General features: G+C 39.8%; 1 protein-coding gene across 1 annotated transcript in view; it reads left to right on the forward strand.

The window, feature by feature from the left end:
* Positions 1–17,859: 17,859 nt before the first annotated feature.
* The window catches only part of GFUS (GDP-L-fucose synthase), a 57,529-nt gene continuing 47,948 nt past the window's right edge, over positions 17,860–27,440 (forward strand). Inside the window, exons 1-3 of the mRNA XM_053715439.1 lie at positions 17,860–17,986; positions 21,421–21,584; positions 25,061–25,175. Coding sequence (XP_053571414.1) covers positions 21,439–21,584; positions 25,061–25,175 — 261 coding nt within the window. The 5' untranslated portion in view covers positions 17,860–17,986; positions 21,421–21,438. The remainder of the gene's footprint in view (positions 17,987–21,420; positions 21,585–25,060; positions 25,176–27,440) is intronic.

Genomic DNA, 27,440 nt, shown 5'->3' on the forward strand with positions numbered 1-27,440 from the left:
TAAATAAAGAATGGGAAAGGCCCGGTATACCTTTCGTCCCTCCCTCCATATTTAAAAAATTGTTTCCTATGGTCGACCCCAGAAAGGACTTATGGCAGACAGTCCCCAAGGTCGAGGGAGCGGTTTCTACTTTAAACAAACGCACCACTATACCCATAGAAGATAGTTGTGCTTTCAAAGATCCTATGGATAAAAAATTAGAAGGTTTGCTTAAAAAGATGTTTGTTCAGCAAGGTTACCTTCTACAACCAATTTCATGCATTGTCCCTGTCACTACAGCCGCGTGTTTCTGGTTCGATGAGCTAGTAAAGGCGATCGATAGTGATTCTCCTCCTTATGAGGAGATTATGGACAGAATCCGTGCTCTCAAATTGGCCAATTCTTTCACCATAGACGCCACTTTGCAATTGGCTAGGTTAGCGGCGAAAAATTCTGGGTTTGCTATTGTGGCGCGCAGAGCGCTTTGGTTGAAATCTTGGTCAGCGGATGCGTCTTCCAAGAACAAACTACTTAACATTCCTTTCAAGGGGAAAACGCTGTTTGGCCCTGACTTGAAAGAGATTATCTCTGATATCACTGGGGGTAAGGGCCACGCCCTTCCTCAGGATAGGTCTTTCAAGGCCAAAAATAAACCTAATTTTCGTCCCTTTCGTAGAAACGGACCAGCCCCAAGTGCTACGTCCTCTAAGCAAGAGGGTAATACTTCTCAAGCCAAGCCAGCCTGGAGACCAATGCAAGGCTGGAACAAGGGAAAGCAGGCCAAGAAACCTGCCACTGCTACCAAGACAGCATGAAATGTTGGCCCCCGATCCGGGACCGGATCTGGTGGGGGGCAGACTCTCTCTCTTTGCTCAGGCTTGGGCAAGAGATGTTCTGGATCCTTGGGCACTAGAAATAGTCTCCCAAGGTTATCTTCTGGAATTCAAGGGGCTTCCCCCAAGGGGGAGGTTCCACAGGTCTCAATTGTCTTCAGACCATATAAAGAGACAGGCATTCTTACATTGTGTAGAAGACCTGTTAAAAATGGGAGTGATTCATCCTGTTCCATTAGGAGAACAAGGGATGGGGTTCTACTCCAATCTGTTCATAGTTCCCAAAAAAGAGGGAACGTTCAGACCAATCTTAGATCTCAAGATCTTAAACAAGTTTCTCAAGGTTCCATCGTTCAAAATGGAAACCATTCGAACAATTCTTCCTTCCATCCAGGAAGGTCAATTCATGACCACGGTGGATTTAAAGGATGCGTATCTACATATTCCTATCCACAAGGAACATCATCGGTTCCTAAGGTTCGCATTCCTGGACAAGCATTACCAGTTCGTGGCGCTTCCTTTCGGATTAGCCACTGCTCCAAGGATTTTCACAAAGGTACTAGGGTCCCTTCTAGCGGTACTAAGACCAAGGGGCATTGCAGTAGTTCCTTACTTGGACGACATTCTGATTCAAGCGTCGTCCCTTCCTCAAGCAAAGGCTCACACGGACATAGTCCTGGCCTTTCTCAGATCTCACGGATGGAAAGTGAACGTGGAAAAGAGTTCTCTATCTCCGTCGACAAGGGTTCCCTTCTTGGGAACAATAATAGACTCCTTAGAAATGAGGATTTTTCTGACAGAGGCCAGAAAAACAAAACTTCTAAACTCTTGTCAAACACTTCATTCCGTTCCTCTTCCTTCCATAGCGCAGTGCATGGAAGTAATAGGTTTGATGGTAGCGGCAATGGACATAGTTCCTTTTGCGCGCATTCATCTAAGACCATTACAACTGTGCATGCTCAGTCAGTGGAATGGGGACTATACAGACTTGTCTCCGAAGATACAAGTAAATCAGAGGACCAGAGACTCACTCCGTTGGTGGCTGTCCCTGGACAACCTGTCACAAGGGATGACCTTCCGCAGACCAGAGTGGGTCATTGTCACGACCGACGCCAGTCTGATGGGCTGGGGCGCGGTCTGGGGACCCCTGAAAGCTCAGGGTCTTTGGTCTCGGGAAGAATCTCTTCTACCGATAAATATTCTGGAACTGAGAGCGATATTCAATGCTCTCAAGGCTTGGCCTCAGCTAGCAAAGGCCAAGTTCATACGGTTTCAATCAGACAACATGACGACTGTTGCGTACATCAACCATCAGGGGGGAACAAGGAGTTTCCTGGCGATGGAAGAAGTGACCAAAATCATTCAATGGGCGGAGACTCACTCCTGCCACCTATCTGCAATCCACATCCCAGGAGTGGAAAATTGGGAAGCGGATTTTCTGAGTCGTCAGACATTACATCCGGGGGAGTGGGAACTCCATCCGGAAATCTTTGCCCAAATTACTCAACTGTGGGGCATTCCAGACATGGATCTGATGGCCTCTCGTCAGAACTTCAAGGTTCCTTGCTACGGGTCCAGATCCAGGGATCCCAAGGCGACTCTAGTAGATGCACTAGTAGCACCTTGGACCTTCAAACTAGCTTATGTATTCCCGCCGTTTCCTCTCATCCCCAGGCTGGTAGCCAGGATCAATCAAGAGAGGGCGTCGGTGATCTTGATAGCTCCTGCGTGGCCACGCAGGACTTGGTATGCAGATCTGGTGAATATGTCATCGGCTCCACCATGGAAGCTACCTTTGAGACGAGACCTTCTTGTTCAAGGTCCGTTCGAACATCCGAATCTGATCTCACTCCAGCTGACTGCTTGGAGATTGAACGCTTGATCTTATCAAAACGAGGGTTCTCAGATTCTGTTATTGATACTCTTGTTCAGGCCAGAAAGCCTGTAACTAGAAAAATTTACCACAAAATATGGAAAAAATATATCTGTTGGTGTGAATCTAAAGGATTCCCTTGGGACAAGGTAAAGATTCCTAAGATTCTATCCTTTCTTCAAGAAGGATTGGAGAAAGGATTATCTGCAAGTTCCTTGAAGGGACAGATTTCTGCCTTGTCTGTGTTACTTCACAAAAAGCTGGCAGCTGTGCCAGATGTTCAAGCCTTTGTTCAGGCTCTGGTTAGAATCAAGCCTGTTTACAAACCTTTGACTCCTCCTTGGAGTCTCAACTTAGTTCTTTCAGTTCTTCAGGGGGTTCCGTTTGAACCCTTACATTCCGTTGATATTAAGTTATTATCTTGGAAAGTTTTGTTTTTGGTTGCAATTTCTTCTGCTAGAAGAGTTTCAGAATTATCTGCTCTGCAGTGTTCTCCTCCTTATCTGGTGTTCCATGCAGATAAGGTGGTTTTACGTACTAAACCTGGTTTTCTTCCAAAAGTTGTTTCTAACAAAAACATTAACCAGGAGATAGTCGTACCTTCTTTGTGTCCGAAACCAGTTTCGAAGAAGGAACGTTTGTTGCACAATTTGGATGTTGTTCGCGCTCTAAAATTCTATTTAGATGCTACAAAGGATTTTAGACAAACTTCTTCCTTGTTTGTTGTTTATTCTGGTAAAAGGAGAGGTCAAAAAGCAACTTCTACCTCTCTCTCTTTTTGGATTAAAAGCATCATCAGATTGGCTTATGTGACTGCCGGACGGCAGCCTCCTGAAAGAATCACAGCTCATTCCACTAGGGCTGTGGCTTCCACATGGGCCTTCAAGAACGAGGCTTCTGTTGATCAGATATGTAGGGCAGCGACTTGGTCTTCACTGCACACTTTTACCAAATTTTACAAGTTTGATACTTTTGCTTCTTCTGAGGCTATTTTTGGGAGAAAGGTTTTGCAAGCCGTGGTGCCTTCCATTTAGGTGACCTGATTTGCTCCCTCCCTTCATCCGTGTCCTAAAGCTTTGGTATTGGTTCCCACAAGTAAGGATGACGCCGTGGACCGGACACACCTATGTTGGAGAAAACAGAATTTATGTTTACCTGATAAATTACTTTCTCCAACGGTGTGTCCGGTCCACGGCCCGCCCTGGTTTTTTAATCAGGTCTGATAATTTATTTTCTTTAACTACAGTCACCACGGTATCATATGGTTTCTCCTATGCAAATATTCCTCCTTAACGTCGGTCGAATGACTGGGGTAGGCGGAGCCTAGGAGGGATCATGTGACCAGCTTTGCTGGGCTCTTTGCCATTTCCTGTTGGGGAAGAGAATATCCCACAAGTAAGGATGACGCCGTGGACCGGACACACCGTTGGAGAAAGTAATTTATCAGGTAAACATAAATTCTGTTTTTTAATAAAATTTAAGTTTGTTCAGGTTTTTGGAAAATGTATTATTTTATTTAAAATATAAATAATGCTAGATATCTTTATTTTGCAAATTGTAATCAGTTGCAGAATAAGAAGCTGACTTTACCTTATAAATGACAGTCACAGTGGTTACCTTATAAATGACAGTCACAGTGGTTACCTTATAAATGACAGTCACAGTGGTTACCTTATAAATGACAATCACAGTGGTTACTTTATAAATGACAGTCACAGTGGTTACCTTATAAATGACAGTCACAGTGGTTACTTTAGAAATGACAGTCACAGTGGTTACCTTATAAATGACACTCACAGGGGTTACCTCATAAGTGACAGTCACAGTGATTACCTTATAAATGACAGTCACAGTGGTTACTTTATAAATGTCAGTCACAGTGGTTACCATATAAATGACACTCACAGGGGTTACCTTATAAATGACACTCACAGTGGTTACCTTATAAGTGACAGTCACAGTGATTACCTTATAAATGACAGTCACAGTGGTTACTTTATAAATGTCAGTCACAGTGGTTACCATATAAATGACACTCACAGGGGTTACCTTATAAATGACACTCACAGTGGTTACCTTATAAGTGACAGTCACAGTGATTACCTTATAAGTGACAGTCACAGTGGTTACTTTATAAATGTCAGTCACAGTGGTTACCTTATAAGTGACAGTCACAGTGGTTACCTTATAAATGACAGTCACAGTGATTACCTTATAAATGACAGTCACAGTGATTACCTTATATGTGACAGTCACAGTGGTTACTTTATAAATGTCAGTCACAGTGGTTACCTTATAAGTGACAGTCACAGTGGTTACCTTATAAATGACAGTCACAGTGATTACCTTATAAATGACAGTCACAGTGATTACCTTATATGTGACAATCACAGTGGTTACTTTATAAATGACAGTCACACAGTGGTTACCTTACAAATGAAAGTCACAGTGATTACCTTATAAATGACAGTCACAGTGGTTACCTTATAAATGACAATCACAGTGATTACCTTATAAATGACAGTCACAGTGATTACCTTATAAATGACAGTCACAGTGCTTACCTTATAAGTGACAGTCACAGTATTTACCTTATAAATGACAGTCACAGTGGTTACCTTATAAATGACAGTCACAGTGATTACCTTATAAGTGACAGTCATAGTATTTACCTTATAAATGACAGTCACAGTGGTTACCTTATAAATGACAGTCACAGTGATTACCTTATAAGTGACAATCACAGTGGTTACTTTATAAATGACAGTCACAGTGGTTACCTTATAAATTACATTCACAGTGGTTACCTTATAAATGACAGTCACGGTGATTACCTTATAAATGATAGTCACAGTGGTTACCTTATAAATGACAATCACAGTGGTTACTTTATAAATGACAGTCACAGTGGTTACTTTATAAATGACAGTCACAGTGGTTACCTTATAAATGACACTTACAGTGGTTACCTTATAAATGACACTCACAGGGGTTACCTTATAAGTGACAGTCACAGTGATTACCTTATAAATGACAGTCACAGTGGTTACTTTATAAATGTCAGTCACAGTGGGTACCTTATAAATGACAGTCACAGTGGTTACCTTATAAATGACACTCACAGGGGTTACCTTATAAATGACACTCACAGTGGTTACTTTATAAATGACAGTCACAGTGGTAACCTTATAAATGACAGTCACAGTGGTTACTTTATAAATTACAGTCACAGTGATTACCTTATAAGTGGCAGTCTAAGTGAATACCTTATAAGTGACAATCACAGTGGTTACTTTATAAATGACAGTCACAGTGGTTACCTTATAAGTGACAATCACAGTGGTTACCTTATAAATGACAGTCACAGTGATTACCTTATAAATGACAGTCACAGTGGTTACCTTGTAAATGACACTCACAGGGGTTACCTTATAAGTGACAGTCACAGTGGTTACTTTATAAATGTCAGTCACAGTGGGTACCTTATAAATGACACTCACAGGGGTTACCTTATAAATGACACTCACAGTGGTTACTTTATAAATGACAGTCACAGTGGTAACCTTATAAATGACAGTCACAGTGGTTACTTTATAAATGACAGTCACAGTGATTACCTTATAAGTGACAGTCTAAGTGAATACCTTATAAGTGACAATCACAGTGGTTACTTTATAAATGACAGTCACAGTGGTTACCTTATAAATGACAGTCACAGTGATTACCTTATAAATGACAGCCACAGTGCTTACCTTATAAGTGACAGTCACAGTATTTACCTTATAAATGACAGTCACAGTGGTTACCTTATAAATGACAGTCACAGTGATTACCTTATAAGTGACAGTCATAGTATTTACCTTATAAATGACAGTCACAGTGATTACCTTATAAGTGACAATCACAGTGGTTACTTTATAAATGACAGTCACAGTGGTTACCTTATAAATTACATTCACAGTGGTTACCTTATAAATGACAGTCACAGTGATTACCTTATAAATGACAGTCACAGTGGTTACCTTATAAATGACAATCACAGTGGTTACTTTATAAATGACAGTTACAGTGGTTACCTTATAAATCACTCTTACAGTGGTTACCTTATAAATGACACTCACAGGGGTTACCTTATAAGTGACAGTCACAGTGATTACCTTATAAATGACAGTCACAGTGGTTACTTTATAAATGTCAGTCACAGTGGGTACCTTATAAATGACAGTCACAGTGGTTACCTTATAAATGACACTCACAGGGGTTACTTTATAAATGACAGTCACAGTGGTAACCTTATAAATGACAGTCACAGTGGTTACTTTATAAATGACAGTCACAGTGATTACCGTATAAGTGACAGTCTAAGTGAATACCTTATAAGTGACAATCACAGTGGTTACTTTATAAATGACAGTCACAGTGGTTACCTTATAAATGACAGTCACAGTGATTACCTTATAAATGACAGTCACAGTGGTTACCTTATAAATGACAGTCAAAGTGATTACCTTATAAGTGACAATCACAGTGGTTACCTTATAAATGACAATCAAAGTGATTACCTTATAAATGACAGTCACAGCGATTACCTTATAAATGACAGTCACAGTGCTTACCTTATAAGTGACAGTCACAGTATTTACCTTATAAATGACAGTCACAGTGATTACCTTATAAGTGACAGTCATAGTATTTACCTTATAAATGACAGTCACAGTGATTACCTTATAAGTGACAATCACAGTGGTTACTTTATAAATGACAGTCACAGTGGTTACCTTATAAATTACATTCACAGTGGTTACCTTATAAATGACAGTCACAGTGGTTACCTTATAAATGACAATCACAGTGGTTACTTTATAAATGACAGTCACAGTGGTTACCTTATAAAATGACAGTCACAGTGAATACCTTATAAATGACAATCACAGTGGTTACCTTATAAATGACAGTCACAGTGGATACTTTATAAATGACAGTCACAGTGATTACCTTATAAGTGACAGTTATAGTATTTACCTTATAAATGACAGTCACAGTGATTACCTTATAAGTGACAGTCACAGTGATTACTTTATAAGTGACAATCACAGTGATTACCATATAAGTGACAGTCACAGTGATTACCTTATAATTGACAGTCATAGTATTTACCTTATAAATGACAGTCACAGTGGTTACCTTATAAATGACAGTCACAGTGATTACCTTATAAGTGACAGTCACAGTGATTATCTTATAAGTGACAATCACAGTGGTTACCTTATAAGTGACAGTCACAGTGATTACCTTATAAATGACAGTCACAGTGATTATCTTATAAGTGACAATCACAGTGGTTACCTTATAAATGACAGTCACAGTGGTTACCTTATAAATGACAGTCACAGTGATTACCTTAAAAATGACAATCACAGTGGTTACCTTATAAATGACAGTCACAGTGGTTACTTTATAAATGACCGTCACAGTGGTTACCTTATAAATGCTCAGTCACAGTGGTTACCTTATAAATGACAGTCACAGTGGTTACCTTATAAATGACAATCACAGTGGTTACCTTATAAATGACAGTCACAGAGATTACCTTATAAGTGACAGTCACAGTGGTTACCTTATAAATGCTCAGTCACAGTGGTTACCTTATAATTGACAGTCACAGTGGATACTTTATAATTGACAGTCACAGTGGTTACTTTATAAATGACGGTCACAGTGGTTACTTTATAATTGACAGTCACAGTGGTTACTTTATAAATGACAGTCACAGTGGTTACTTTATAAATGACAGTCACAGTGGTTACCTTATAATTGACAGTCACAGTGGTTACTTTATAAATGACAGTCACAGTGGTTACTTTATAAATGACAGTCACAGTGGTTACTTTATAAATGACAGTCACAGTGGTTACCTTATAAATGACAGTCACAGTAGTTACCTTATAAATGACAGTCACAGTGGTTACCTTATAATTGACAGTCACAGTGGTTACTTTATAAATGACGGTCACAGTGGTTACTTTATAAATGACAGTCACAGTGGTTACTTTATAAATGACAGTCACAGTGGTTACTTTATAATTGACAGTCACAGTGGTTACTTTATAAATGACAGTCACAGTGGTTACCTTATAATTGACAGTCACAGTGGTTACTTTATAAATGACAGTCACAGTGGTTACTTTATAATTGACAGTCACAGTGGTTACTTTATAAATGACAGTCACAGTGGTTACCTTATAAATGACAGTCACAGTGGTTACTTTATAAATGACAGTCACAGTAGTTACCTTATAAGTGACAGTCACAGTGGTTACTTTATAAATGACAGTCACAGTGGTTACCTTATAAATGACAGTCACAGTGGTTACTTTATAAATGACAGTCACAGTAGTTACCTTATAAGTGACAGTCACAGTGGTTACCTTATAAATGACAGTCACAGTGGTTACTTTATAAATGACAGTCACAGTAGTTACCTTATAAATGACAGTCACAGTGGTTACCTTATAAATGACAGTCACAGTAGTTACCTTATAAATGACAATCAGCATAAACCACTGCAAATGAACATTAAGAACAAGAAAGCTGCAAAATGTTTCGTTTTCAGAATGATTGTCTATAGGTTGTTATATTAAAGTTGATTAAAAAAAAAAAAGCTTTGAGTGTAGGTCACATGTTTCCTGTCTAGAGAGGAGGTCACATGTTTCCTGTCTAGAGTCAGTGTGGAGGTCACATGATTCCTGTTTAGAGTCAGTGGAGGTCACATGATTCCTGTTTAGAGTCAGTGGAGGTCACATGATTCCTGTCTAGAGTCAGTCGAGGTCACAGATCTTAAACAAGTTTCTCAAGGTTCCATCGTTCAAAATGGAAACCATTCGAACAATTCTTCCTTCCATCCAGGAAGGTCAATTCATGACCACGGTGGATTTAAAGGATGCGTATCTACATATTCCTATCCACAAGGAACATCATCGGTTCCTAAGGTTCGCATTCCTGGACAAGCATTACCAGTTTGTGGCGCTTCCTTTCGGATTAGCCACTGCTCCAAGGATTTTCACAAAGGTACTAGGGTCCCTTCTAGCGGTACTAAGACCAAGGGGCATTGCAGTAGTTCCTTACTTGGACGACATTCTGATTCAAGCGTCGTCCCTTCCTCAAGCAAAGGCTCACACGGACATAGTCCTGGCCTTTCTCAGATCTCACGGATGGAAAGTGAACGTGGAAAAGAGTTCTCTATCTCCGTCGACAAGGGTTCCCTTCTTGGGAACAATAATAGACTCCTTAGAAATGAGGATTTTTCTGACAGAGGCCAGAAAAACAAAACTTCTAAACTCTTGTCAAACACTTCATTCCGTTCCTCTTCCTTCCATAGCGCAGTGCATGGAAGTAATAGGTTTGATGGTAGCGGCAATGGACATAGTTCCTTTTGCGCGCATTCATCTAAGACCATTACAACTGTGCATGCTCAGTCAGTGGAATGGGGACTATACAGACTTGTCTCCGAAGATACAAGTAAATCAGAGGACCAGAGACTCACTCCGTTGGTGGCTGTCCCTGGACAACCTGTCACAAGGGATGACCTTCCGCAGACCAGAGTGGGTCATTGTCACGACCGACGCCAGTCTGATGGGCTGGGGCGCGGTCTGGGGACCCCTGAAAGCTCAGGGTCTTTGGTCTCGGGAAGAATCTCTTCTACCGATAAATATTCTGGAACTGAGAGCGATATTCAATGCTCTCAAGGCTTGGCCTCAGCTAGCAAAGGCCAAGTTCATACGGTTTCAATCAGACAACATGACGACTGTTGCGTACATCAACCATCAGGGGGGAACAAGGAGTTTCCTGGCGATGGAAGAAGTGACCAAAATCATTCAATGGGCGGAGACTCACTCCTGCCACCTATCTGCAATCCACATCCCAGGAGTGGAAAATTGGGAAGCGGATTTTCTGAGTCGTCAGACATTACATCCGGGGGAGTGGGAACTCCATCCGGAAATCTTTGCCCAAATTACTCAACTGTGGGGCATTCCAGACATGGATCTGATGGCCTCTCGTCAGAACTTCAAGGTTCCTTGCTACGGGTCCAGATCCAGGGATCCCAAGGCGACTCTAGTAGATGCACTAGTAGCACCTTGGACCTTCAAACTAGCTTATGTATTCCCGCCGTTTCCTCTCATCCCCAGGCTGGTAGCCAGGATCAATCAAGAGAGGGCGTCGGTGATCTTGATAGCTCCTGCGTGGCCACGCAGGACTTGGTATGCAGATCTGGTGAATATGTCATCGGCTCCACCATGGAAGCTACCTTTGAGACGAGACCTTCTTGTTCAAGGTCCGTTCGAACATCCGAATCTGATCTCACTCCAGCTGACTGCTTGGAGATTGAACGCTTGATCTTATCAAAACGAGGGTTCTCAGATTCTGTTATTGATACTCTTGTTCAGGCCAGAAAGCCTGTAACTAGAAAAATTTACCACAAAATATGGAAAAAATATATCTGTTGGTGTGAATCTAAAGGATTCCCTTGGGACAAGGTAAAGATTCCTAAGATTCTATCCTTTCTTCAAGAAGGATTGGAGAAAGGATTATCTGCAAGTTCCTTGAAGGGACAGATTTCTGCCTTGTCTGTGTTACTTCACAAAAAGCTGGCAGCTGTGCCAGATGTTCAAGCCTTTGTTCAGGCTCTGGTTAGAATCAAGCCTGTTTACAAACCTTTGACTCCTCCTTGGAGTCTCAACTTAGTTCTTTCAGTTCTTCAGGGGGTTCCGTTTGAACCCTTACATTCCGTTGATATTAAGTTATTATCTTGGAAAGTTTTGTTTTTGGTTGCAATTTCTTCTGCTAGAAGAGTTTCAGAATTATCTGCTCTGCAGTGTTCTCCTCCTTATCTGGTGTTCCATGCAGATAAGGTGGTTTTACGTACTAAACCTGGTTTTCTTCCAAAAGTTGTTTCTAACAAAAACATTAACCAGGAGATAGTCGTACCTTCTTTGTGTCCGAAACCAGTTTCGAAGAAGGAACGTTTGTTGCACAATTTGGATGTTGTTCGCGCTCTAAAATTCTATTTAGATGCTACAAAGGATTTTAGACAAACATCTTCCTTGTTTGTTGTTTATTCTGGTAAAAGGAGAGGTCAAAAAGCAACTTCTACCTCTCTCTCTTTTTGGATTAAAAGCATCATCAGATTGGCTTATGTGACTGCCGGACGGCAGCCTCCTGAAAGAATCACAGCTCATTCCACTAGGGCTGTGGCTTCCACATGGGCCTTCAAGAACGAGGCTTCTGTTGATCAGATATGTAGGGCAGCGACTTGGTCTTCACTGCACACTTTTACCAAATTTTACAAGTTTGATACTTTTGCTTCTTCTGAGGCTATTTTTGGGAGAAAGGTTTTGCAAGCCGTGGTGCCTTCCATTTAGGTGACCTGATTTGCTCCCTCCCTTCATCCGTGTCCTAAAGCTTTGGTATTGGTTCCCACAAGTAAGGATGACGCCGTGGACCGGACACACCTATGTTGGAGAAAACAGAATTTATGTTTACCTGATAAATTACTTTCTCCAACGGTGTGTCCGGTCCACGGCCCGCCCTGGTTTTTTAATCAGGTCTGATAATTTATTTTCTTTAACTACAGTCACCACGGTATCATATGGTTTCTCCTATGCAAATATTCCTCCTTAACGTCGGTCGAATGACTGGGGTAGGCGGAGCCTAGGAGGGATCATGTGACCAGCTTTGCTGGGCTCTTTGCCATTTCCTGTTGGGGAAGAGAATATCCCACAAGTAAGGATGACGCCGTGGACCGGACACACCGTTGGAGAAAGTAATTTATCAGGTAAACATAAATTCTGTTTTTTAATAAAATTTAAGTTTGTTCAGGTTTTTGGAAAATGTATTATTTTATTTAAAATATAAATAATGCTAGATATCTTTATTTTGCAAATTGTAATCAGTTGCAGAATAAGAAGCTGACTTTACCTTATAAATGACAGTCACAGTGGTTACCTTATAAATGACAGTCACAGTGGTTACCTTATAAATGACAGTCACAGTGGTTACCTTATAAATGACAATCACAGTGGTTACTTTATAAATGACAGTCACAGTGGTTACCTTATAAATGACAGTCACAGTGGTTACTTTAGAAATGACAGTCACAGTGGTTACCTTATAAATGACACTCACAGGGGTTACCTCATAAGTGACAGTCACAGTGATTACCTTATAAATGACAGTCACAGTGGTTACTTTATAAATGTCAGTCACAGTGGTTACCATATAAATGACACTCACAGGGGTTACCTTATAAATGACACTCACAGTGGTTACCTTATAAGTGACAGTCACAGTGATTACCTTATAAATGACAGTCACAGTGGTTACTTTATAAATGTCAGTCACAGTGGTTACCATATAAATGACACTCACAGGGGTTACCTTATAAATGACACTCACAGTGGTTACCTTATAAGTGACAGTCACAGTGATTACCTTATAAGTGACAGTCACAGTGGTTACTTTATAAATGTCAGTCACAGTGGTTACCTTATAAGTGACAGTCACAGTGGTTACCTTATAAATGACAGTCACAGTGATTACCTTATAAATGACAGTCACAGTGATTACCTTATATGTGACAGTCACAGTGGTTACTTTATAAATGTCAGTCACAGTGGTTACCTTATAAGTGACAGTCACAGTGGTTACCTTATAAATGACAGTCACAGTGATTACCTTATAAATGACAGTCACAGTGATTACCTTATATGTGACAATCACAGTGGTTACTTTATAAATGACAGTCACACAGTGGTTACCTTACAAATGAAAGTCACAGTGATTACCTTATAAATGACAGTCACAGTGGTTACCTTATAAATGACAATCACAGTGATTACCTTATAAATGACAGTCACAGTGATTACCTTATAAATGACAGTCACAGTGCTTACCTTATAAGTGACAGTCACAGTATTTACCTTATAAATGACAGTCACAGTGGTTACCTTATAAATGACAGTCACAGTGATTACCTTATAAGTGACAGTCATAGTATTTACCTTATAAATGACAGTCACAGTGGTTACCTTATAAATGACAGTCACAGTGATTACCTTATAAGTGACAATCACAGTGGTTACTTTATAAATGACAGTCACAGTGGTTACCTTATAAATTACATTCACAGTGGTTACCTTATAAATGACAGTCACGGTGATTACCTTATAAATGATAGTCACAGTGGTTACCTTATAAATGACAATCACAGTGGTTACTTTATAAATGACAGTCACAGTGGTTACCTTATAAATGACACTTACAGTGGTTACCTTATAAATGACACTCACAGGGGTTACCTTATAAGTGACAGTCACAGTGATTACCTTATAAATGACAGTCACAGTGGTTACTTTATAAATGTCAGTCACAGTGGGTACCTTATAAATGACAGTCACAGTGGTTACCTTATAAATGACACTCACAGGGGTTACCTTATAAATGACACTCACAGTGGTTACTTTATAAATGACAGTCACAGTGGTAACCTTATAAATGACAGTCACAGTGGTTACTTTATAAATTACAGTCACAGTGATTACCTTATAAGTGGCAGTCTAAGTGAATACCTTATAAGTGACAATCACAGTGGTTACTTTATAAATGACAGTCACAGTGGTTACCTTATAAGTGACAATCACAGTGGTTACCTTATAAATGACAGTCACAGTGATTACCTTATAAATGACAGTCACAGTGGTTACCTTGTAAATGACACTCACAGGGGTTACCTTATAAGTGACAGTCACAGTGGTTACTTTATAAATGTCAGTCACAGTGGGTACCTTATAAATGACACTCACAGGGGTTACCTTATAAATGACACTCACAGTGGTTACTTTATAAATGACAGTCACAGTGGTAACCTTATAAATGACAGTCACAGTGGTTACTTTATAAATGACAGTCACAGTGATTACCTTATAAGTGACAGTCTAAGTGAATACCTTATAAGTGACAATCACAGTGGTTACTTTATAAATGACAGTCACAGTGGTTACCTTATAAATGACAGTCACAGTGATTACCTTATAAATGACAGCCACAGTGCTTACCTTATAAGTGACAGTCACAGTATTTACCTTATAAATGACAGTCACAGTGGTTACCTTATAAATGACAGTCACAGTGATTACCTTATAAGTGACAGTCATAGTATTTACCTTATAAATGACAGTCACAGTGATTACCTTATAAGTGACAATCACAGTGGTTACTTTATAAATGACAGTCACAGTGGTTACCTTATAAATTACATTCACAGTGGTTACCTTATAAATGACAGTCACAGTGATTACCTTATAAATGACAGTCACAGTGGTTACCTTATAAATGACAATCACAGTGGTTACTTTATAAATGACAGTTACAGTGGTTACCTTATAAATCACTCTTACAGTGGTTACCTTATAAATGACACTCACAGGGGTTACCTTATAAGTGACAGTCACAGTGATTACCTTATAAATGACAGTCACAGTGGTTACTTTATAAATGTCAGTCACAGTGGGTACCTTATAAATGACAGTCACAGTGGTTACCTTATAAATGACACTCACAGGGGTTACTTTATAAATGACAGTCACAGTGGTAACCTTATAAATGACAGTCACAGTGGTTACTTTATAAATGACAGTCACAGTGATTACCGTATAAGTGACAGTCTAAGTGAATACCTTATAAGTGACAATCACAGTGGTTACTTTATAAATGACAGTCACAGTGGTTACCTTATAAATGACAGTCACAGTGATTACCTTATAAATGACAGTCACAGTGGTTACCTTATAAATGACAGTCAAAGTGATTACCTTATAAGTGACAATCACAGTGGTTACCTTATAAATGACAATCAAAGTGATTACCTTATAAATGACAGTCACAGCGATTACCTTATAAATGACAGTCACAGTGCTTACCTTATAAGTGACAGTCACAGTATTTACCTTATAAATGACAGTCACAGTGATTACCTTATAAGTGACAGTCATAGTATTTACCTTATAAATGACAGTCACAGTGATTACCTTATAAGTGACAATCACAGTGGTTACTTTATAAATGACAGTCACAGTGGTTACCTTATAAATTACATTCACAGTGGTTACCTTATAAATGACAGTCACAGTGGTTACCTTATAAATGACAATCACAGTGGTTACTTTATAAATGACAGTCACAGTGGTTACCTTATAAAATGACAGTCACAGTGAATACCTTATAAATGACAATCACAGTGGTTACCTTATAAATGACAGTCACAGTGGATACTTTATAAATGACAGTCACAGTGATTACCTTATAAGTGACAGTTATAGTATTTACCTTATAAATGACAGTCACAGTGATTACCTTATAAGTGACAGTCACAGTGATTACTTTATAAGTGACAATCACAGTGATTACCATATAAGTGACAGTCACAGTGATTACCTTATAATTGACAGTCATAGTATTTACCTTATAAATGACAGTCACAGTGGTTACCTTATAAATGACAGTCACAGTGATTACCTTATAAGTGACAGTCACAGTGATTATCTTATAAGTGACAATCACAGTGGTTACCTTATAAGTGACAGTCACAGTGATTACCTTATAAATGACAGTCACAGTGATTATCTTATAAGTGACAATCACAGTGGTTACCTTATAAATGACAGTCACAGTGGTTACCTTATAAATGACAGTCACAGTGATTACCTTAAAAATGACAATCACAGTGGTTACCTTATAAATGACAGTCACAGTGGTTACTTTATAAATGACCGTCACAGTGGTTACCTTATAAATGCTCAGTCACAGTGGTTACCTTATAAATGACAGTCACAGTGGTTACCTTATAAATGACAATCACAGTGGTTACCTTATAAATGACAGTCACAGAGATTACCTTATAAGTGACAGTCACAGTGGTTACCTTATAAATGTTCAGTCACAGTGGTTACCTTATAATTGACAGTCACAGTGGATACTTTATAATTGACAGTCACAGTGGTTACTTTATAAATGACGGTCACAGTGGTTACTTTATAATTGACAGTCACAGTGGTTACTTTATAAATGACAGTCACAGTGGTTACTTTATAAATGACAGTCACAGTGGTTACCTTATAATTGACAGTCACAGTGGTTACTTTATAAATGACAGTCACAGGGGTTACTTTATAAATGACAGTCACAGTGGTTACTTTATAAATGACAGTCACAGTGGTTACCTTATAAATGACAGTCACAGTAGTTACCTTATAAATGACAGTCACAGTGGTTACCTTATAATTGACAGTCACAGTGGTTACTTTATAAATGACAGTCACAGTGGTTACTTTATAAATGACAGTCACAGTGGTTACTTTATAAATGACAGTCACAGTGGTTACTTTATAATTGACAGTCACAGTGGTTACTTTATAAATGACAGTCACAGTGGTTACCTTATAATTGACAGTCACAGTGGTTACTTTATAAATGACAGTCACAGTGGTTACTTTATAATTGACAGTCACAGTGGTTACTTTATAAATGACAGTCACAGTGGTTACCTTATAAATGACAGTCACAGTGGTTACTTTATAAATGACAGTCACAGTGGTTACCTTATAAGTGACAGTCACAGTGGTTACTTTATAAATGACAGTCACAGTGGTTACCTTATAAATGACAGTCACAGTGGTTACTTTATAAATGACAGTCACAGTAGTTACCTTATAAGTGACAGTCACAGTGGTTACCTTATAAATGACAGTCACAGTGGTTACTTTATAAATGACAGTCACAGTAGTTACCTTATAAATGACAGTCACAGTGGTTACCTTATAAATGACAGTCACAGTAGTTACCTTATAAATGACAATCAGCATAAACCACTGCAAATGAACATTAAGAACAAGAAAGCTGCAAAATGTTTCGTTTTCAGAATGATTGTCTATAGGTTGTTATATTAAAGTTGATTAAAAAAAAAAAAGCTTTGAGTGTAGGTCACATGTTTCCTGTCTAGAGAGGAGGTCACATGTTTCCTGTCTAGAGTCAGTGTGGAGGTCACATGATTCCTGTTTAGAGTCAGTGGAGGTCACATGATTCCTGTTTAGAGTCAGTGGAGGTCACATGATTCCTGTCTAGAGTCAGTCGAGGTCACATGTTTCCTGTCTAGAGTGGAGCTCCAGTCTGCAGCTAGACTACTTTGAAAGAACACGTTGCACCCGGAAGTTGTCTTACAGACAGTGACACCGGTTGAGCAGTGATAGAGGTAAGAAGTGTGTGTGAGTGACTGTTCACCTGAGTGTGCGCTCCCAGCCTCACTCACTTATGCTGACAGATACTGTTGTGCTTGCTAAGTGTCCAGGCTCTCCAGTGGTCACCTAAATGTACTGTGTTTGTTTAAAGCCCCTGAGTGACCTGTGGCTCTGTCTGTAACCAGGGGTCAGACCCTGTGTGTGTGCCAGGTATTACTGAAAGCCAAGGAGAGCTAACTAGTGAACTTCTTTTGTTACTGACTCTCAAAGAGAGGGAAAACCACTGCTCTGTGTCTGGTAAAGGGCTGAAGATAAATCTCTTTCTTGGTGTATTTCTAGCAACTTGAAAGAGTGATATCACATGTTAGTTTGTAACTGGCAACTGAAGGGATACAACCACTGTCCAGTTGTGAAAAACATGGCAGGAGGAGGGGTGTGATTCCAATATCTCAGGTTACCTGCAGGTCATGTGCTTGTTAAAGGGATATGAAACCCAAAACTTTACTTTCATGATTCAGATAGAGAAAACAATTTTAAACAACTTTCCAATTTACTTCTATTATTAAATTTGCTTCCTTCTTTTCTTATCCTTTTGATGAAATATTTATCTAGGTAAGCTTAGGAGCGGCAAAGAACCTAGGTTCTAGCTGCTAATTAGTGGCTGCACATATACTGTGTGTGTGTGTATGTGTGTATATATATACTGATTGTCATTGGCTCACTTGTGTGTTCAGTTAGAAACCATTAGTGCATTGCTGCTCCTTCAACACATGATACCAAGAGAATTAAACACATTAGATAATAGAAGTAAATTAGAAAGTTGTTTAGAATTGTATTCCCTATCTGAATCATGAAAGAGATTTTTTTTGGGGGGTTTAATGTCCCTTTAAGGTCTGCTGACATGCTTATACATACTGCTGATACCGCTGACATGCTTATACATACTGCTGATACCGCTGACATGCTTATACATACTGCTGATACCGCTGACATGCTTATATATACCGCTGACATGCTTATACATACTGCTGATACCGCTGACATGCTTATACATACTGCTGATACCGCTGACATGCTTATACATACTGCTGATACCGCTGACATGCTTATATATACCGCTGACATGCTTATACATACTGCTGATACCGCTGACATGCTTATATATACTGCTGATACCGCTGACATGCTTATATATACCGCTGATACCGCTGACATGCTTATACATACTACTGATACCGCGGACATGCTTATATATACCGCTGATACCGCTGACATGCTTATACATACTACTGATACCGCTGACATGCTTATACATACTGCTGATACCGCTGACAAGCTTATACATACTGCTGATACCGCTGACATGCTTATATATACCGCTGACATGCTTATACATACTGCTGATACCGCTGACATGCTTATACATACTGCTGATACCGCTGACATGCTTATACATACTGCTGATACCGCTGACATGCTTATATATACCGCTGACATGCTTATACATACTGCTGATACCGCTGACATGCTTATATATACCGCTGACATGCTTATACATATTGCTGATACCGCTGACATGCTTATATATACCGCTGACATGCTTATACATACTGCTGATACCGCTGACATGCTTATATATACCGCTGACATGCTTATACATATTGCTGATACCGCTGACAAGCTTATATATACCGCTGACATGCTTATACATACTGCTGATACCGCTGACATGCTTATATATACCGCTGACATGCTTATACATACTGCTGATACCGCTGACAAGCTTATACATATTGCTGATACCGCTGACAAGCTTATATATACCGCTGACAAGCTTATACATACTGCTGATACCGCTGACATGCTTATATATACCGCTGACATGCTTATACATACTGCTGATACCGCTGACATGCTTATATATACCGCTGACATGCTTATACATACTGCTGATACCGCTGACATGCTTATATATACCGCTGACATGCTTATACATACTGCTGATACCGCTGACAAGCTTATACATATTGCTGATACCGCGGACATGCTTATATATACCGCTGACAAGCTTATACATACTGCTGATACCGCTGTCATGCTTATATATACCGCTGACAAGCTTATACATACTGCTGATACCGCTGACAAGCTTATATATACCGCTGACAAGCTTATACATACTGCTGATACCGCTGACATGCTTATATATACCGCTGACAAGCTTATACATACTGCTGATACCGCTGGCATGCTTATATATACCGCTGACAAGCTTATACATACTGCTGATACCGCTGACATGCTTATATATACCGCTGACAAGCTTATACATACTGCTGATACCGCTGGCATGCTTATATATATCGCTGACAAGCTTATACATGCTGCTGATACCGCTGGCATGGTTATATATACCGCTGACAAGCTTATACATACTGCTGATACCGCTGACAAGCTTATACATACCGCTGACAAGCTTATACATACTGCTGATACCGCTGACAAGCTTATACATACTGCTGATACCGCTGACATGCTTATATATACCGCTGATACCGCTGACATGCTTATACATACTACTGATACCGCTGACATGCTTATACATACTGCTGATACCGCTGACATGCTTATACATACTGCTGATACCGCTGACATGCTTATACATACTGCTGATACCGCTGACAAGCTTATATATACCGCTGACAAGCTTATACATACTGCTGATACCGCTGACATGCTTATATATACCGCTGACAAGCTTATACATACTGCTGATACCGCTGGCATGCTTATATATACCGCTTGCAAGCTTATACATACTGCTGATACCGCTGGCATGCTTATATATACCGCTGACAAGCTTATATATACCACTGGCATGCTTATACATACTGCTGATACCGCTGACAAGCTTATATATACCACTGGCATGCTTATACATACTGCTGATACCGCTGACATGCTTATATATACCACTGGCATGCTTATACATACTGCTGATACCGCTGGCATGCTTATATATACCGCTGACAAGCTTATATATACCACTGGCATGCTTATACATACTGCTGATACCGCTGACAAGCTTATATATACCACTGGCATGCTTATACATACTGCTGATACCGCTGACATGCTTATATATACCGCTGACAAGCTTATATATACCACTGGCATGCTTATACATACTGCTGATACCGCTGGCATGCTTATATATACCGCTGGCAAGTGTGTGTATGTATGTATATATATCTCGCTGGCATGCTTATATCTACCGGTGACAAACTTATATACAGCTGGCATGCTTATAAATACCGGTGACATTGTATAGTGCAGGGTTATTGTATTAGCAAAGTCCATGATGGTGTCCCTGATTGGCATATGCAAGTAACTATTAATTTACCCATCTGTTGTATAAACATGTAATGAAATAATCTGTGTGCGTCAGTAATCAGGTCTGGTCGCCATGTTGCCGGAAAAGAAACCAAAACGAATCCTTGTAACGGGAGGCTCTGGACTTGTTGGCAAAGCCATTGAGATGGTGGTGGCAGATGGAGAGGGGCACCAGGATGAGCAATGGATCTTTGTGGCCTCAAAAGATGCTGACCTGACGTGAGTACAAATTTGACATATCGGAATGGAAGCCTTTGTCTGGGCAAAGGACTCAAGTGACTCAGTGTCTAGTGTCAATATCAATGTATTTTGTTTTAATGTGTGACATTTACTCCCCATGTCCTACTTGTCACTGTGCACCTATGAAGAACAGCCCTTTCTGACTGACTCTGGAGTCATTGTACTTAGTGGTGCGAGTGTCGTGTGCAGCCAACACCCCTTACATCCTGATCTGTATCCTTGTATAATCCCAGCAGCCGTGTGTAGTTTCTCTTGCTCGATTACTGTTATTCATGGTAATTAGCATCTGGTTCTTATAATTATCTCACTAAGGCCTAGTTTCCATTTCTGTTGTACACTGACTGCAAATATAGCTATAAATGTAGATAGCCATGATTTATTTTACCACCAGTTTACAAGAGCAATGCAAAGTACTAATAATGAGACAGATCACGTTAGTTCCCTGTATGTCTGTGTATTAGGTGCTGTATACTGTGTCACACTGACAGGTATTATTACTAATAATGAGACAGATCACGTTAGTTCCCTGTATGTCTGTGTATTAGGTGCTGTATATTGTGTCACACTGACAGGTATTATTACTAATAATGAGACAGATCCGTTAGTTCCCTGTATGTCTGTGTATTAGGTGCTGTATACTGTGTCACACTGACAGGTATTATTACTAATAATGAGACAGATCCGTTAGTTCCCTGTATGTCTGTGTATTAGGTGCTGTATACTGTGTCACACTGACAGGTATTATTACTAATAATGAGACAGATCACGTTAGTTCCCTGTATATCTGTGTATTAGGTGCTGTATACTGTGTCACACTGACAGGTATTATTACTAATAATGAGACAGATCACGTTAGTTCCCTGTATGTCTGTGTATTAGGTGCTGTATACTGTGTCACACTGACAGGTATTATTACTAATAATGAGACAGATCACGTTAGTTCCCTGTATGTCTGTGTATTAGGTGCTGTATACTGTGTCACACTGACAGGTATTATTACTAATAATGAGACAGATCACGTTAGTTCCCTGTATGTCTGTGTATTAGGTGCTGTATACTGTGTCACACTGACAGGTATTATTACTAATAATGAGACAGATCACGTTAGTTCCCTGTATGTCTGTGTATTAGGTGCTGTATACTGTGTCACACTGACAGGTATTATTACTAATAATGAGACAGATCCGTTAGTTCCCTGTATGTCTGTGTATTAGGTGCTGTATACTGTGTCACACTGACAGGTATTATTACTAATAATGAGACAGATCCGTTAGTTCCCTGTATGTCTGTGTATTAGGTGCTGTATACTGTGTCACACTGACAGGTATTATTACTAATAATGAGACAGATCCGTTAGTTCCCTGTATGTCTGTGTATTAGGTGCTGTATACTGTGTCACACTGACAGGTATTATTACTAATAATGAGACAGATCACGTTAGTTCCCTGTATGTCTGTGTATTAGGTGCTGTATATTGTGTCACACTGACAGGTATTATTACTAATAATGAGACAGATCCGTTAGTTCCCTGTATGTCTGTGTATTAGGTGCTGTATACTGTGTCACACTGACAGGTATTATTACTAATAATATGAGACAGATCACGTTAGTTCCCTGTATGTCTGTGTATTAGGTGCTGTATACTGTCACACTGACAGGTATTATTACTAATAATGAGACAGATCACGTTAGTTCCCTGTATGTCTGTGTATTAGGTGCTGTATACTGTGTCACACTGACAGGTATTATTACTAATAATGAGACAGATCACGTTAGTTCCCTGTATGTCTGTGTATTAGGTGCTGTATACTGTGTCACACTGACAGGTATTATTACTAATAATGAGACAGATCACGTTAGTTCCCTGTATGTCTGTGTATTAGGTGCTGTATACTGTGTCACACTGACAGGTATTATTACTAATAATGAGACAGATCACGTTAGTTCCCTGTATGTCTGTGTATTAGGTGCTGTATACTGTGTCACACTGACAGGTATTATTACTAATAATGAGACAGATCACGTTAGTTCCCTGTATGTCTGTGTATTAGGTGCTGTATACTGTGTCACACTGACAGGTATTATTACTAATAATGAGACAGATCACGTTAGTTCCCTGTATGTCTGTGTATTAGGTGCTGTATACTGTGTCACACTGACAGGTATTATTACTAATAATGAGACAGATCACGTTAGTTCCCTGTATGTCTGTGTATTAGGTGCTGTATACTGTGTCACACTGACAGGTATTATTACTAATAATGAGACAGATCCGTTAGTTCCCTGTATGTCTGTGTATTAGGTGCTGTATACTGTGTCACACTGACAGCTATTATGAATCTGTTGGCGCATACTGTGTGTGTGTGAATCTGTTGGCGCATACTGTGTGTGTGTGAATCTGTTGGCGAATACTGTGTGTGTGTGTGAATCTGTTGGCGCATACTGTGTGTGTGTGTGAATCTGTTGGCGCATACTGTGTGTGTGTGTGAATCTGTTGGCGCATACTGTGTGTGTGTCTGAATCTGTTGGCGCATACTGTGTGTGTGTGTGTGTGTGAATCTGTTGGCGCATACTGTGTGTGTGAATCTGTTGGCGCCTACTGTGTGTGTGTGTGTGAATCTGTTGGCGCATACTGTGTGTGTGTGTGAATCTGTTGGCGCATACTGTGTGTGTGTGTGAATCTGTTGGCGCATACTGTGTGTGTGTGTGTGTGTGAATCTGTTGGCGCATACTGTGTGTGTGTGAATCTGTTGGCGCATACTGTGTGTGTGTGTGAATCTGTTGGCGCATACTGTGTGTGTGTGTGAATCTGTTGGCGCATACTGTGTGTGTGAGTCTGTTGGCGCATACTGTGTGTGTGAATCTGTTGGCGCATACTGTGTGTGTGAATCTGTTGGCGCATACTGTGTGTGTGTGAATCTGTTGGCGCATACTGTGTGTGTGTGAATCTGTTGGCGCATATGCTGTGTGTGTGAATCTGTTGGCGCATATGCTGTGTGTGTGAATCTGTTGGCGCATATGCTGTGTGTGTGAATCTGTTGGCGCATATGCTGTGTGTGTGAATCTGTTGGCGCATATGCTGTGTGTGTGAATCTGTTGGCACATATGCTATGTGTGAATCTGTTGGCACATATGCTGTGTGTGTGAATCTGTTGGCACATATGCTGTGTGTGTGAATCTGTTGGCACATACTGTGTGTGTGTGTGTGTGAATCTGTTGGCACATACTGTGTGTGTGTGTGTGTGAATCTGTTGGCACATATGCTGTGTGTGAATCTGTTGGCACATATGCTGTGTGTGAATCTGTTGGCACATATGCTGTGTGTGAATCTGTTGGCGCATATGCTGTGTGTGTGAACCTGTTGGCGTATATGCTGTGTAAATTTATTCTTACGTTTTCATGAAGGCAAAGCCTTGTTTCTGTTTGGTTAACCCATTAATTCTTGTCTCCCACAGGAGTGCGGCTGATACTAAAGCGCTGTTTGAGAAGCACAAGCCCACCCATGTCATTCACCTGGCAGCTATGGTGGGCGGACTTTTTCGGAACATGAAATATAATCTGGATTTTCTGGCAAGTTATGGTAGTTTTTTATTTGATTATTTTTTTCAGGCTACAAACCTCTGTAACCCTGAGCCTTTTCTCACCCGTGTAATTGGATCATATCTTTAGGTTTACATATTAATTTCAGTACTACATGTGTGATTTACCCACACAAATCAAGCACTTAAAAACACACAAAACTTTAGTTTGTACAAATACCGAAAAATGACAAAAATCACCACACAAAATTCTATAGTAAATATGGTAAACTGCATTTCCTAAATGTTACAAACACACACTTAAAGGGGCATTAAACTGCTTAGAAGAACTACTGTAACTTGGTTACTTCACACAGATATTTATTTTTCTCTTGAACCTGCAACTCTCTTCAAAGCCATTCTCACAAGTACTGGTTAGTGACGTTCTGCATGTTCACACTGGGTGCCACCATCTTGGAATTTAAGTGTTTTCCCGCCATGCTGTATAATGCGTTTTAGTTTAGCTGCACAATACAGAGGAGTCTCTGTTTCACATAAGGAACACTACATAGCAACATAAACATCTGTGCTTTTAAAGGGCCTCACCGTTCTGACGAGACTGAGTGGGGAGGTTTTGAATAACAGGCCCTTAGAGCAGTAATCTTTGCACATGGGTTTGTGTAGATCTGATCTCTTGTAATGTGTTTTTTTTCTTTCTACGTTCTGTGAATACAACTGCTCTTCATGTATTGTACAGTGAGAGCTTTATAAGAATGTCCGTTTGCTGTGACTCAATATTAAAAAACTGTTTCTATATGGTGTCCAGTCAAATTGTATGCGATCTAAAGAGTTAAAATAAAAACCTAAAGCTATCTCACCACCACTGTCTATATAGCGAATAAACGCATCAGGCTCCGCAGCAGCATACTGCAGTTGTAAGGAAGTGATAGCATTAGTCCTGGAAAGTCTGCTGTGTTTTTGCACCTCGTATCCTATATATGTGTATGTAATGGGCTCTGATCTATTGAAGCGATAAGTTATTACACAAAGCTCAAGTTACTTTAATGAGATGTCAGGCTGCATAGAGTGTTATTAGTTTTAACTTCTGATTTTCCAGCAAAAGTATCTGGGTGTTTAATAACTGCTATTGTATAGAGGTCTGTTACTGGATGTGCATTCTTGATTGTAAGAAGAGAGAAACTCACGCTCACTTAAGAATATTATGAGTTATTAAGAGACAACCAGAGAATTCGATAAGTAGAAAATCGAACAATTAGATAAACGGACAATAGTTATCTTTAGAGACTGTGGATTGTCTTAGGACAGCCAGGAGACCTCAAAGAACATTCCGAACTTAAAGGGACAGTGTATTGTAAAATTTTCCACTTTTGTAATGTAGCCCGATATATTTCCATAGACTTGAGTATAAAATGTATAAGAAAATGCTCCTTTTCTTTCTAATGACACGGTGAGTCCGCAGATCATCTAATTACTATTGGGATATTCACCTCCTGGCCAGCAGGAGGCGGCAAAGAGCACCACAGCAAAGCTGTTACATATCACCTCCCTTCCCTCCAACCCCAGTCATTCTCTTTGCCTACGTTAGAGTAAGGAAGTGGTAAAGTTAGGTGCTGGAAAGATTATTCAATCAGGATTATTTTATTTGCAGTACAAGTATGTGCTGTTTTTACTCCAGGGTGTAGCTGTAGTCCATTTCAGTCTCTTCAGTGGAGCATTGGTGGCTTTTAAGCAAAGGGAACTTGTGGGACATAATTCTCACTGCGCCTCCCTCATATTTAAATAAAAGTTGCTGCCCTTATTATTTTCCACAGGTCAATGTGAGGGAAAGGACCTCTCAAACCTAGTGAGCTGCCTTGCTGCCAGGCAGATTTATTGAGGTAAGTGCTAATTTATTTTCTTAAGCAGCTTTAAGGAAAAAACATGGCACTTTACTATTTCCCTAACAGGGATATTTAATACATTTCTCTTAGTGTTGTAAGGGGATTATGTATGGCAGTTTTGCAGGCACTGGGGACTTGAGAAGAATTTGGCTCATTTTGGTGGTTTTATTAGGGCTTGTGTGAGGTAAAACTTCATCTGTTGCGCACTAATTTTTCTCTCACTTCCTGTATATGGAGGAGAGATATCTGCATCTTAACGTTTTTCAAATCAAACAGTTATTTGCTAGCCTGACATTTCTGAAACGGCTCCATTTTGAATTTAAGAATCAGTTATTTTGTTATCCTGCTAGGATAGGCACCTCAGCAAAGCTATAGCTTAGGTGTAGAGGCTGTTTGAGGTGTTAAGACGTTTTTAT

Source organism: Bombina bombina, chromosome 5, assembly GCF_027579735.1.
Source record: "Bombina bombina isolate aBomBom1 chromosome 5, aBomBom1.pri, whole genome shotgun sequence".
NCBI classification, from domain to species: domain Eukaryota; kingdom Metazoa; phylum Chordata; class Amphibia; order Anura; family Bombinatoridae; genus Bombina; species Bombina bombina.